Here is a 13,857-nt window from a genome sequence, read left to right as displayed (position 1 = left end):
CCTCCATACTTTGCTCTTGCCATCACTCTGATTTAAGTTAATATTTGTCTCATCTGTCCACAAGACCTTTTTCCAGAACTGTGGTTGCTCTTTTAAGTACGTACTTCTTGACAAACTGTAACCTGGCCATCCTATTTTTGCGACTAACCAGTGGTTTGTATCTTGCAGTGTAGCCTCTGTATTTCTGTTCATGCAGTCTTCTGTGGACAGTGGTCATTGACAAATCCACACCTGACTCCTGGAGAGTGTTTCTGATCGGACAGGTGTTTGGCAATTTGTCTTTATTTATACAGTGAATTATTCTGTCATTAGCTGTGGAGGTCCACCTTGGCTTACCAGTCCTGTTGCGATTAGTAAGGTCTCTCTTCTTAATGATGTTCTGAACAGTTGATTTTGATAAGCATTGTCTCTAACAGTGTTATTCTTGTTTCTCGGTTTCATAATGGCTTATTTAACTTTCATTGACACAACTTTGGTCCTCATGTTGATAAATAGCAATAAAAAAATCCAGAGGTAATGGAAAGACTGGAGGAAAGACTAGGTGCTGAGAACTCTCTTATACCTTCATTAAGGAGGCATTTAAACATACCTGAGCAATTAGAAACATAGAAAATAGGTGCAGGAGTAGGCCATTCGGCCCTTCGAGCCTGCACCACCATTCAATATGATCATGGTTGATCATCCAACTCAGTATCCTGTACCTGCCTTCTCTCCATACCCCCTCGTACCTTTAGCCACAAGGGCCACATCTAACTCCCTCTTAAATATAGCCAATGAACTGGCCTCAACTACCTTCTGTGCCGAGAATGCCAGAGATTCACCACTCTCTGTGTGAAAAATGTTTTTCTCATCTCGGTCCGAAAAGATTTCCCCCTTATCCTTAAACTGTGACCCCTTGTTCTGGACTTCCCCAACATCGGGAACAATCTTCCTGCATCTAGCCTGTCCAACCCCTTAAGAATTTTGTAAGTTTCTATAAGACCCTCAATCTTCTAAATTCTAGCGAGTACAAGCCAAGTCTATCCAGTCTTTCTTCATATTAAAGTCCTGACATCCCAGGAATCAGTCTGGTGAACCTTCTCTGTACTCCCTCTATGACAAGAATGTCTATCCTCAGATAGATTTACAAACATCTGTGAAGCCATGTGTCCAAAAGATTATGGTGCGCTAAAATGGGGGGACTACATATAAACACTGCTTTAATTTCTCCATGGTGAAACCAAAATGTATAAAAATACCTTTTTAATAAAATCTGGCAATGTGCACTTAAACCACGTGATTTCTATTACAAAGCTCAAATTGTGGAGTACAGAGGCAAATAAATAAATGATGGGTCTTTGTCCCAAATTTTATGGAAGGCACTGCATGCACCTGTACTCCTAGACCCCTCTGCTCTACACCATTACCTGAATCCTAACGTTCACTGTAAAGGCCGATCGTGGTTTAACTTCCCAAAATGCAAGACCTGGTTGTACTTATCTTTATCTGCCTTAATCTCAATTAGCCATTTGTCAGCATATTTGCCCAACTGATCGAAATCCTGCTGTAATTTTTGATAACTATTTTAGCAACTTTTTTTTAATACAATCTGTTTCAACAAAAAGGTAGTAAGGAACAAAGTGTTGTAAACTACATTTGCTGGTGCATTTCATCACTCTGCATTCATTGGTTTGATGAAAGGTTACTTCAAGATGTATGGAAATGAATGCTGTTTTGAAATGAATCCACCAGGAATCCGCACGGTTGGCAGCCCCACCAACAGTCTGTCTGTTTTTTCGTTTTGTTTTTTTTCTAATTTTTAGTGCGTTTTAAGAGACTGTGTAAATGTTTTCCGGTTTGTTCATGTGGGAGAAACTTATTTTTCAGTTTCTTACCTTGCCGGAGATGCGATTTTTTTCCGGATCGTATCTCCGATCACTCTGCACCTTAATATCGTGGAGCTGGAGGCCTCCTCAGATTGACTTGAGCCCCACCGCAGGGCGTGGACTTAACATCGGAGCTGATCCCTTGCCTGGGATCGCTCTAACCGCGGCCTGCGAACTCGCAGTCTCGGGAGAGGCCGTGTCGGGGAGCTCCAACGACGCAGAAGGTTTGACCAGCCCCGACCCGGGGTTCGATTGTCCAGCGCGGGGGAGCTGACATCCCCCCGTGCAAGAGCTGATCGCCCCGACGCGGAGGACCCAAACGCACCGGCTACGGGGGTCAAGAAATGTCCAGTCAACGGAGGGCTTAAGGCCGCCGGCCGCGGGAGAGCAAAGAAGGGATTTGAACTTTGTTCTCCTTCCATCTCAGTGAGGAATGTGTAGGAGTAATTGTGGTGGATGTTTATGTTAAAATGTATTTTATGTGTTCCGTTGCTTTTTGTTTGTATGACTGACCTGGCAAATGAAATTCCTCGTATGTTGCAAAACATACTTGGCTAATAAAGTATTACTGTGATTGGTTACTGCTACCGGCTAATGCACTCTTTCCAAATCGGTGGGGTTGCTTTTCATACAATGGCTATCAACTAAAATGGGGTATTTGTAACAACGTGTTGTAAAGGATTTTCTCTGATGCATTTCATCACTCTGCCTCCATTTGAGTCATTGCTTTGATTGTAGCACCTTGAACTAAAATGTTATTTCAAGATGTATGGAAATGAATGATGTTTACTGCAGAGAAAGTGCAGGTAAAATAACTAAAGGGCGAGTGACGAGATAAATTGAACGACTGGAATTCATCCCTGATTTTCATCCCTGACAGTTTAGAGATAGTCTATGAAAGATTCGTGCAGAGGTCTGACAACAGCGGGGGAGGAACTGTTCTTAAATCTGGTGGGACGTGTTTTAAAGTTTCTGTGTCTTCTGTCCTAAGTGGGTGGGGAGAAGAGGGTCGGGCGTAAGTGGCCCTTGATTGTGTTTGGTGCTTTCCCGAAGTAGCATGATATGCAGATGGTGGCGCGCTTACAATTTCCTCACGTACAACTAATAATGCGCTATTTATGTTTTAAATTCTATCTATATTTTACCTGCCTAATCATGTTGGTTGTCGGTTTCTCATTCATTCGGACTTTATCATGATTTATTTCTCACGATGTGCAGAGTTGGTGTGTGTCCCTTACAAGAGCAGGTCAAAGACTCAGCATGCATTTACACACTGTACACACTTCTAAGTTTTGAATAAGAACATTCGGCGGTATCTCGCAACGGAATCATTTTCCTCCCCACCCTGCCACAGCTGCATATGTTTTTAATATTACCGTGTGGCAGGTCGTCAAATACAGCGGTAGATCAGTTGTTCGCTCTGTAATGTTTATTAACTCCAGCACCGAACGTGAGAGCGGAGCGCTTACAACCTATGTGTAGGAGAGAACTGCAGATGCTGGTTTAAATCGAAGATAAACGCAAAATGCTGGGGTAACTCAGCGGGACAGGTAGCATCTCTGGAAAAGGGAATGGGTGACGTTTCGGGTCGATTTCGTTTCGGACCATTCTTCAGACAATTGTGTACACCGTTAGAAAGACCATGCCATTAGAAATATCCATCAATTCTAGTCACTAGTGAAAAAAGGGTCGCGACCCGAAACTTTATTTTCTCCAGAACGTAACTCGCTCGGGTGGTAGAATTATAGAGTAACAGTCACACACCACAGAAAGAATTCCCTCGGCTATTCGTGGTTATTAATTACAAACCTGCCAATGCTACATAAGTAATCCATTCTAATTTCAGATATTATCTCGATACGTTTTTTGAAGATCCGTCAAGCAGATCAGCGAGTTCCGACCATCTCTGCATGTTAAAGAGAACAGATTCTCCCTGAATAGTTCACTCTTCATCCTCATCTTAATATACCGCTACAATCTACCATATCGGTGACGCACATGTACACCCCCGTCTGCCCCCCTCACACAGGCTCATGCGCTTCAAGGATTCTATTTCCAGTCTTTCCAGTCTCCTCTCAGAAGTGAAGCGCTCCATCCAGACCGCAGCTTGGGGGAAAACTCTCTTTACCCTCTCCAGTGCCATTCCGTCCCCGCTGCAGCTTTGTGAACGTAGCCACACGAGTCCCAAGCTGTAACCAACCGAATCTTGCGCATAGCTGTGCCATAACCGCCCGCCTCATGTCCTATGCACAGTCTAAATGGGCGTTCATCTTCGAGCCTGTTATCTGGCCACATCCAGACGTAACACGCTGCAAAGTCCCCAGTCTCGTTTACTGTCGTAAATACTGGTCGCAAGTTTTTAATCTAAAAATGACTTTCGGCGGCCACCCTCTGCTTACTATTGTCAAGCCAATCTCGTAAAAATGTTGCCAAATTCACTGGGATCCTATGGACGCCTATGCTTTAGATCAGTACCCTTTCAAGGTTGTTGTCAAAAAACTAATTGAAGACTGCACGGATATTATTGGTCAATGCACTCGAACTGCTTAAAATAATCAAGGTAAGGAGGTATATAAAATAATGTGGGGCATAGATGATGTGGATGGCCCTGGTCTTTTTCCAAGAGGAATGAGTCGTCTATGGCATAGATTAATGGCATAGATAGGGCATTTAAGTTGAGAAGGAAAGGTTTTAAAGGACTTTTTTTCATACAGATGGTGATAGGGATATGGAACGAGTTACCAGCGGATATGGTGGAGGTGGGTACAATAACATCGTTTCAGAGACCTGGGCAGGGAAGGTTGAGGAGGGTATGAGCCTAACATAGGCAAACGGCACCAACTCAGACAGTCACCTTGGGCGGCAAAGACGTGTTGGGCCGAATGGTCTGTTGCCATCCTGTATAAACTATAAATGTACCAAACAACCTATAAAGAAACAAGACTTCGTTGCAAACCACAGGTTCCACCAGAGATCCCTGCGAAAGACCACTGGTCATAGACTATCCAGCCAGAATAACATCTTTCCACGACTAGTCTCTGTATTCAATGGGTAAGCCAACCTACCAAACAACGTGGAAACCATGCACCTTAATATTCTGGATGAGCCTGCCACGAGAGATGTCGTCAAAGACCTTACTTAGTACAATCCACGTAGATAACATTTACCGCCCCACCTCCGACGTCGGAGTTTCCATCATCCCGCCGAGAGAGTCTGTACATCGGGTCGTCTGCAGCGGCGACTACGGAGGGTCTATGGCCCCGACCACGGGTGAACAAAGGAGGAATGGCAGAACTATGTTGCCTCCCACCACAGTGAAGAATGCTGTGGTGGATGTTTGTGTTAAATGTTATTGTATATTGTATGTTCTTTTTAAGTGTATCGCTGCTGGTAAATACATTTCATTTCAATAAACGAATAAAATTGACTTTGATACCTCGTCACCTTCTCAAAAACGTGGATCAAGTTTGCAGGACATAACTTGCTGACTGTCACTAATTAACTCATTCTCTTCCAAATTAGACTAAATCCTGTCCCAAAGAACCCTCCTCTAGACAGTTGCCATTCCACTTGCGTAAAGACCACCGGCCTGTAATTCCATGGATCATCTCCACTTCTCTTCATTATCAAAGGAACGACATTGGCTATTCTCCAGGTATCTCGCCGCTGATACTATAAATATCTTCGTCAAGGAATTTGCAATCTTCTCTCTTACCTTACCCGATAACATGGGATAGATTTCCACCGGGATATAGACATGTAACCACTTTAATAATTTTTCTAGAGTCCCTAATCGACCTTGTTCCTAATCTCAAATGTTCGCGCAATATTAGAATACCCCTACCATGATGTCATTATCCTTCACGTCTGTCTTCTTGGTGAATACAGTTGCAACGTACTGATTTAGTACCTCGCCCACATTCCCTGACTCAAAAACACACTCCCCTTATCTTTGATTGGCCCTAACCTCTCCCGAGTCATCCCTTTGTTTGAATGTGGTATAGTTAGCAATACATTGCCTTTGAGGTAAATATAGATACTTAACTATTCCTTAAAGATGTGTCATGTGTTTCGATCTGGTTATTTGAGTGTAGGTTATGTCCGTGAACTTCCACATGTCAATGATGTCCGCATCTACTCACATCCCACGTTTCCTGGTCCCCAGTGGCCTTTAGATCGCAAGTACTGTAGAAAGCAGTATATGGCAGCTTGACTTCCATCCGCCACACGTTTGCCTTTAAGTAGTTCTGATGCAACGCGTGTTTCCATAACAATAATTGAATATAACGTAATTTCGACCAGTAACCAGAGAATAACGTAACGTTACTTTGGAAATTGACAGAGCAGGGAATGTGTCATAAAAAAAACTGTCTGGGGAGAAATGTTTCCATTTACCCTCCCGACAGTAAAGAAACACAATTGTGTCGTTGAGCCACAGGCTGCTAAATTCATCCCAGATGGCCATTGAAATTGAGAAGTAATTATTTAAATTGACGCTTGTGCAATTATACTCTATTAAGCAATGTGTAGTATTCTTGTTTATGACTATTGTAGGCTTCAGGCTAATGACTGCAAATTATATTTGTGGTATAAATCGCACTCCAGGATTATTATGAGAGCAACGCATCGACATATAGTTAGCCAAAGTAAAGTTATATCTAAAAAAAGAAGCACAATGTGTTGCAGTAACTATGTTTATTGACTACAAGGTTGGTGGACTATGTCGGAACTATTTGTATGCTCAGCGGTGACCGTACGGATAAACTTGGCGCCGCTACGAACCGTTTGTAAACTTCTAATGTATTGAGATCTAATCTTTTATCATCTGCGCAACATCATTGCAATCTTCCAGTAGTACAACACAATCAACCTAATCTCGATGCAAGGGACACACATTTGATCTGGTATTTTGTTGGTTCACATGCTTGATCAATGGTGTTTTATCATGAATGTTTTATTATTATTAATGTTTAGTGTTTTTTGAGTCATTCGTAACTGTCACTGTATGTCATGTTGTTACTTGTGGGCGGAGCACAAAGGCAAATTCCTTGTATATGAATACTTGGCCAATAAACTTACTTACTTACTTACTTACATAGCAATTTAGCAGGGCAACCAAGAGTGCTCGGTTAATCTCATATTTCATCGTCTATTAAATGCTGGGTTTGATTCACTGTATTGCGAAGCTCACGGTTACTATTACTCTAAACCGTAATCATGGATCTACTTGCTTTGAATGGTTCCTTATGGTGATTTTATCCCTTTCCCAGCTATACTCTTCACGACCATTAATAGGCTTAATATATTTTTCCTAAACCTAGATCTGAAACATAACAGCGTCGTGTTAGCTCAAGGATTCCACCCAAGCGCAAGGCAATGTAACCCTTCATAAACGTCCCTACACGATTCACAATCTGTATCCGGCCCCTCAAGGCGATTTTGAATTGTAGAGCAATGTGAGTATTTCCACCCAACTTTCTGCGGGATTATTTTGCTAGTCGCTGTCAATTCTCCGGGTGATTTTGTAAACGTTAATTAATTGATGTGGAAGTGTATGAACAATTTCGAAGTCGAAGTGCATTGGTAGTTTTTTTTCATAAAACACAACCGCCGCTATATTCTTAATCAGCTTGGAACTGAAGTAGATAACGGTGTCCGGGTTGCTCAGGTGTAACAGCATGTTTATAAGTGGCTGGAATTGGCGTGGATCATAGACGATATCCGAGCCAATGATAATATCATACTTAGAGGCATACTGGTCGTGTGGATGGTCCCACTGGAGGGCACTAACCTTTGTTCTCGCTATGAGTTCAGAGGGGATGTTACTATTCACGTTGTACACAATCTGATTCAGGACGTTCGGCCGATCTGTCAATGTAACCTCTCCACCTGCGAAATCAACAGGAACATAAAAGCGACAAGTACTTAGATTAACGAGTGGAACACGCATGCATATTACGGTCTCGGTCATAGCTTTAACTGCTGAGAAAACCCACGCGCCATCCCCACCTCCGTCCATGAGAGGTCACACCACTCCTACGCACATTATTGGAGATAACAGTTGGGCAGGCACGGGGATAGGAAAGGTGCAGAATTATATCGGTGAAATATTCAGGCAGTGGGGGACTAGGTTAGGTTAGGTTGGTACCATGCTGGGTTATGGTGGTGGACCTGTTCCCGTGCGTACGCCTCAGTGTCTTGCAATTCTGTCCCACAGAGTCGTGGAGAGGGACTCATTGTATACATACAGTACATTAAAGTTGACGATTGGCAGAAAATGGGATCACAAGGGGATTAAGGTGCATGAAGTTAGAGCGAGAATTGAATCAGTCATAAATTTATTGAATGGCGGAGTAGTCCAGGAAACGCAACCGGCCCCCATATTTGCTTAAGTTTCTTATGTATTTTGCAGGGTGACTTGGACAGGTTGGGTGAGTGGGCGGCCACGGTGGCGCAGTGGTAGAGTTGCTGTGCAGTGCCAGTGACCCGGGTTCGATCCCGACTACGGGTGCCGTCTGTACGGAGTTTGTACATTCTCCCCGTGACCGCGTGGGTTTTCTCCGAGACCTTCGGTTTCCTCCCACGCTCCAAATTGTAGATTAATTGGCTTGGTGTATGTGTAAATTGTCCCTAGTGTGTGAAGGAGAGTGTTAATGTGCGGGGATCGCTGGTCAGTGCGAACGGGTCGAAGGGCCTGTTTCCGTGCTGTATCTCTAAACTAAGATGCATGGCAGATGCAGTATAATGTGGATAAATGTGAGGTTATCCACTTTGGTGGCAAGAACAGGAAGGCAGATTATTATCTGAATGGTGTTAGGTTAGGAAAAGGGGAAGTACAACGAGCCCTGGATGTCCTTGTATATCAGTCACTGAAAATAAGCATGTGGGTACAGCAGGCAGTGAAAAAAGCTAAAGTTGGTCGTCCTAACAGAGTTGAGTATAGGAGCAAAGAGGTCTTTCTGCAGTTGTACAGGGCCCTGGTGAGACCGCACCTGGAGTGTTGTGCGCAGTTTGGGCTCCAAATTTGAGGAAGGACATTCTTGCTATTGAGGGAGTGCAGCGTAGGTTCACCAGGTTAATTCCCGGGCTGGCGGGACTGTCATATGTTGAAAGAATGGAGCGACTGGGCTTTTTTCGTTTGAATTAAGAAGGATGAGAAGATATCTTATGGAAATATATAAAATTATTAAGGGATTACTGCAGATGCAGGAAACGTGTTCACGACATTGGTGGAGTTCAGAACCAGAGGCCACAGTTTAAGAATACGGGGCAGGCAATTTGGAACGGAGATGAGGAAAAACGTTTTCACGTTTCATGAGATAAGACGCGTTTATTCCCCCCCCCCCCCCCCCCGAAAATCTGCGATGAACGCAGATGATTTGAATTGTATTAACGTATACTTTTGTAGATTTATGATAGGCAGGAAGGTGAAAGATTAAGGTGTATACCCTTGGAGCGAAGGAATAAGTGACGTTTTGGGTCGAGACTGAAGAAGGGTCTTCGTTCCATAGATGCTGCCTCACCCGCTGAGTTTCTCCAGCATTTTTGTCTACCTTCGATTTTTCCAGCATCTGCAGTTCTTTCTTAAACAAGGTGTATACCCACGAAGGGTATGGATCAAAGAGGGTCAAATGGCACAGGCACATCTGGACATCTTGGTAATCACTATTTGTAGGAAGGAACTGCTGATGCTTGTTGAAATCGAAGATAGTATGAAGAAGGGTCTCAACCCGAAACGTCACCTATTCCTTTTCTCCAGATGTTAGACACAAAATGCTTGAGTAACTCAGCGGGACAGGCAGCATCTCTGGAAAGAAGGAATGGGTGACGTTTCGGGTCGAGACACTTCTTCAGACGGAGATGCTGTCCGACCCTCTGAGTTACTCCAGTTTTTTGAGTCTATCTTTGGTGATCGCCATGATGAGTTAGGCCCAAGTTGAGTTGCTGTTTTTCATGACTCAACGTCTCATTATGTTCCATCTTCTAACCGACACAATGCCGGGAAAGTGCAAATATTTTCTCTGAAAGTGCCATCACGTGTAGGGTTCCACTCACCCAAGAGGCTGGCAAGAATCCCCACGAGCCCAGTGCCAGACCCCAGTTCAATCACTTTCTTCCCAGTAAAGTTGATGCGCGTTTCCTCAAAATACCGGCAGAGTACGATCCCCTGTACGGATAAAATAAGATTTAGAATTATTTGCACTATATATTTCCCCTTTATTTCTGTAATCCAATTTTAGTTGCACGGGACATAAAGGACTCATTAACTCAACCCGCACACAATTTAACACTGATATCTTCTTCCGTGCAAGGTAAATCAATTGTGTGGTGCATAACTAGAATGCAATGTACATGAGCCTAAAATTCTGCCCTGCAGTTAATAGAATCGTTTTTCCACTACATCTTTTTTTTTGGTTGTTTGGATCATTTCAAATTTTAACCCAATTGTGCAATCATGAGGTTGCCACCACTCGTTGATTGCAATCTTCTTGTCAATAGAAGTTATGACAGTAACACCAGCTGTAAACATATTGGGGGCAGCGAGATGTAAATGCTAATAGTGGAACGTTTCAAGTTCCTGGGCGTACATATTACCCAATATTAGTCCCAGATCCACCACGTTGAAACTCCGGTCAATAAAACACACTAGTCCCTCTGCTTTCTCAGGCGACCCAACAACTTATATTAACTTCTTTAGATGCACGGGGAAAACATATTTTCGGGTTACACCACGGCTTGGTTCGGGAACGTCTCTGCCGAAGAATGCAAGCAATTACAAATAGTTGTAGATGTAGCCCAGTCTATACACTGAGCTGCCTCTCCACCATCGATATTATCGTCACTTCACGATGCCTCGGAAATTTAGCCAGTAGAATCAATATAATCACTCACAACACAGTCATCCCATCTCCTTTCCTCTTCCTTTGGGTAGAAGATACGAAAGCTGGAAACCGCATACCAACTATTCCAGGAACAGCTTGTTTCCCCCTCCGTTTGCAGACTACTGAACATAACCCAACTTCTAACCTACCTCATTGCGGACTTTGTTTTTTTTCCTGCGGAACAATAAATTGCGGAGAGTTGTCCATGTAGCCCAGCCCAAAACACAGACCAACCTCACCCCCGTCGACTCCATCTAGACTTCACGATGTCTCAGGAATGTGGACATTTGATCAATAAAACAATTACTCCCCAGTAATTAGGTGTTCTTTCTTCTTCCGTGGGGTAGAATATAAAAAAGCTTGGAAGCACATACCAACAGTTTGAGAAAGGTGGACACACAATGCTGGAGTAACTCAGCGGGACAGTCAGCATCTTTGGAGAGAAGGAATGGGTGACGTTTCAGGTCGAGACTTGCTTGAGGAGCAGCTTCTTCCTCCAGGTTATCATATTACTGAACATAGAGTTGGATATAACCCCGATCTCCCGACCTCATTACCGTCTTGGGCTTTTTCTCTGCACTGCTGTAAAACTATATTCTGCACACTGGTGTGTTTCCCCTTTTATTACGTGTTGTACCTGGGTATGGGTTGATGCACACATGGCTCAATTTGACTTTACAGCACGCAAACAGAAGCTTTTCACTGTTTCTCGGCGCACGTAACAATAATAAACTTACGACAATTCTACAACAACATGGATCGAACGTTGTACTTACAGCGTCCCAGATCATCGCTGGTACGGTTAAGTGTTTGAAATCTTGGGTAATCTTCAGTTCGTACCCACAAAATTGATAGAGTTGTTGTTGATTTGATTCGGAGGTCATTGAATGTTCCATTTGCTGCTGTGGTTGGTCTATACTTTCTCGGCCAACTCTCCGGGAGTTTACGTTGACTCAATGTTACCGCCTTCCTTGTAAGAAGTTCAATATTGAGACTTGGGTGGGGTTGACATTCAGTGGAAGGAAAAAAAATGCGAGTAGTTACTTGGAAAGCTGTCATCGTACTTTAATTTACTTTCACACATGGGATGACGGGTATACGGAACGAGCTGCTAGAGGCGTCAAATGAGGCTGACACTATGTCAACATTTAAAAGACATCTAGGCAAGTACAGGGATGGAAAAGGTTTAGAAGGTTCATGGGCAAATGTGAAAGGCTTGGATAGTGTGGATGTGGAGAGGATGTTTCCACTAGTGGGAGAATCTTGGACCAGAAGTCATAGCCTCAGAATCAAAGGACGTTCCTTCCGGAAGGAGAGGAGGAGGAATTTCTGTGGCGCTTAGATCTTAATGATAGTTCTTGTAACATAAAGGATTTTTGTTTAGAATCCGTTGCAACGAAAACAATGAACCATCTGTTTCAGAAGCAACTTTACCGTCCAAGCAATGTGTAGAAATAACGAGTGACGCTGGTGTTCATAAGTTTCAAGTGTAAACATTAAGATTTACCTTACCGTTCGATGACGCTCCGCTTTCCTTTGTAGCGACGTTCTGAATCCACCGGCTGCAAACTATGTTTGTCTCAAGCTGTCTCGGTGAACATTAGCTTCAATGTTAACTGGCCACGCCGATTTACAATTGCAACATCCTCACCCTGGCGGAAGTGTTACGAAGCTAAATATTCAGTCCGCCGTAATATGCGGTTTCTAGGGTCCAGAGAACTCTCTTCACTCCGTGTCCCGTGCGGGGACATCGAGTACGTCCAGTTCTCTCCAATGTTGGCAACTCATTCGGGGAGTTTCATTGTATCGCAGGCGTTGTTTTGAATATTTGCTCACTTTTAAAATCCCCCATGCATGAAGGAATTAAACCGAGGTGGGGAGCGGAGCGGGGGGGGGGGGGGGGCCTCAATAGAAGCGATTCCGTTATTTTTGTTTGCTTTCAGTTGAGTTTTCATGAACTGACCTGGCACGGTGTACCATGTGAACAGAAGTTGAAGCATAGTTGCGGCCTCGCACGAGAAGGAAAAATAACCTTTGCGAGTATTATCTTGGAGGCCATTCGGATGTGACAGAAAACAACGTGGAATGGAATAAATAGACGTTAAACCAAAATAAATTTAGCGTAACTTCAGTTTGGTCACCGGCCACGGTTTAAGATTACAACAGTTGGCAGTTCAAGTACAATATCTCCTCCCTCGACCCTGTCCAGGCACTGCGACAGTCCTTTCACGTTCGGCAGAGGTTCACTTGCACATAATTCAACCTTATCTACTGAATCCGTTGTTCAAGATGTGGACTCTTATAAAATCGGCGAGATCAAACGTTCACTGGGCGATCGTTTCGCTGAACACCATAGCTGTCCGCCTGAAGCTACTTAATCTCCCGTTTGTTAAACACTTTAATTCTCCCTCCCTATTCCGACTCTGACCTTTCTGTCCCAGTTCTCCTCCAGTGTCAGAGTGAGGTTAAACGTAAATTGGGGGAACAGCATATTATATTTCGCTTGAGCAGCTTTCAGCCCAGTGGTATGAGTGTTGATTCATCTAACTTCAAGTAACCCCGGCATTCCCTCTCTCCCTCTCTATCCCATCCCCATCAAAGTCGCACCAGCTTCTCGTTCTTATCCAACAGCAGCTTACCTGTTCCCTTTATCATCGTTGATTTACCGCATACGTTTCATTCATTGTTCTTTATCTCTCTACATCATCATCTATATATTTCGTTTCGCCGTTTGCTAAAACGCCGTCTCGATGGGTATCGATGCGAAACGACACCTATTCTTTCTCTCCCGAGATGCTGCCTGAGTTACTGAAGCTTTTTGTGTCTTTTGTGGATTTGTAATTCTGTCGTCGATTTACAGGAAAGTGCTAGCTCTGATGAGTAAAGTACAAGTAAAGTATCCTTTATTGTCGGGATCCGCTGGGGGCGACATGTTGGAGTAGTCGCACTTTTCCACGCTCCCGACCTGTTCACATCCAACTTTTATTATAGCTCAGCCTAAGTTTTATAATTACCCATAAATATTTAAACACCATTGACAGCACCTCTCCACGCCGTAAAGATGCCAGGCAGAGGAAAGAAAGAGGAGCAAAAGACGGAAAACCCGACGA

The 13,857-nt window shown here is 43.7% G+C and overlaps 1 protein-coding gene across 1 annotated transcript; it reads right to left on the bottom strand.

Annotated features, from left to right (window-relative positions):
• Positions 1–7,359: 7,359 nt before the first annotated feature.
• Positions 7,360–11,643, bottom strand: LOC116974693 (EEF1A lysine methyltransferase 3-like). The gene is made up of 3 exons (XM_033023412.1): positions 11,524–11,643; positions 9,921–10,032; positions 7,360–7,754 (listed from the first exon to the last, which is right to left on the bottom strand). Exons 1-3 carry the CDS (start codon positions 11,641–11,643, stop codon positions 7,360–7,362), a joined length of 627 nt encoding a protein of 208 aa, XP_032879303.1.
• Between the last annotated feature and the right edge of the window lie 2,214 nt (positions 11,644–13,857).

The sequence above is a fragment of the Amblyraja radiata genome, chromosome 6 (genome assembly GCF_010909765.2).
Source record: "Amblyraja radiata isolate CabotCenter1 chromosome 6, sAmbRad1.1.pri, whole genome shotgun sequence".
Lineage (NCBI taxonomy): Eukaryota > Metazoa > Chordata > Chondrichthyes > Rajiformes > Rajidae > Amblyraja > Amblyraja radiata.
This window is presented reverse-complemented; position numbering and strand designations above follow the sequence as displayed.

Excerpts from the sequence above, each read along its gene's own strand:
- LOC116974693 (XM_033023412.1), bottom strand. The coding sequence starts at position 11,643 with ATGGAACATTCAATGACCTCCGAATCAAATCAACAACAACTCTATCAA. Across the intron at positions 10,033-11,523 it reads CAGCGATGATCTGGGACGCT|GGGATCGTACTCTGCCGGTA; the intron begins GTAAGTACAACG and ends TTATCCGTACAG. Across the intron at positions 7,755-9,920 it reads GATTCTTGCCAGCCTCTTGG|GTGGAGAGGTTACATTGACA; the intron begins GTGAGTGGAACC and ends TTGATTTCGCAG.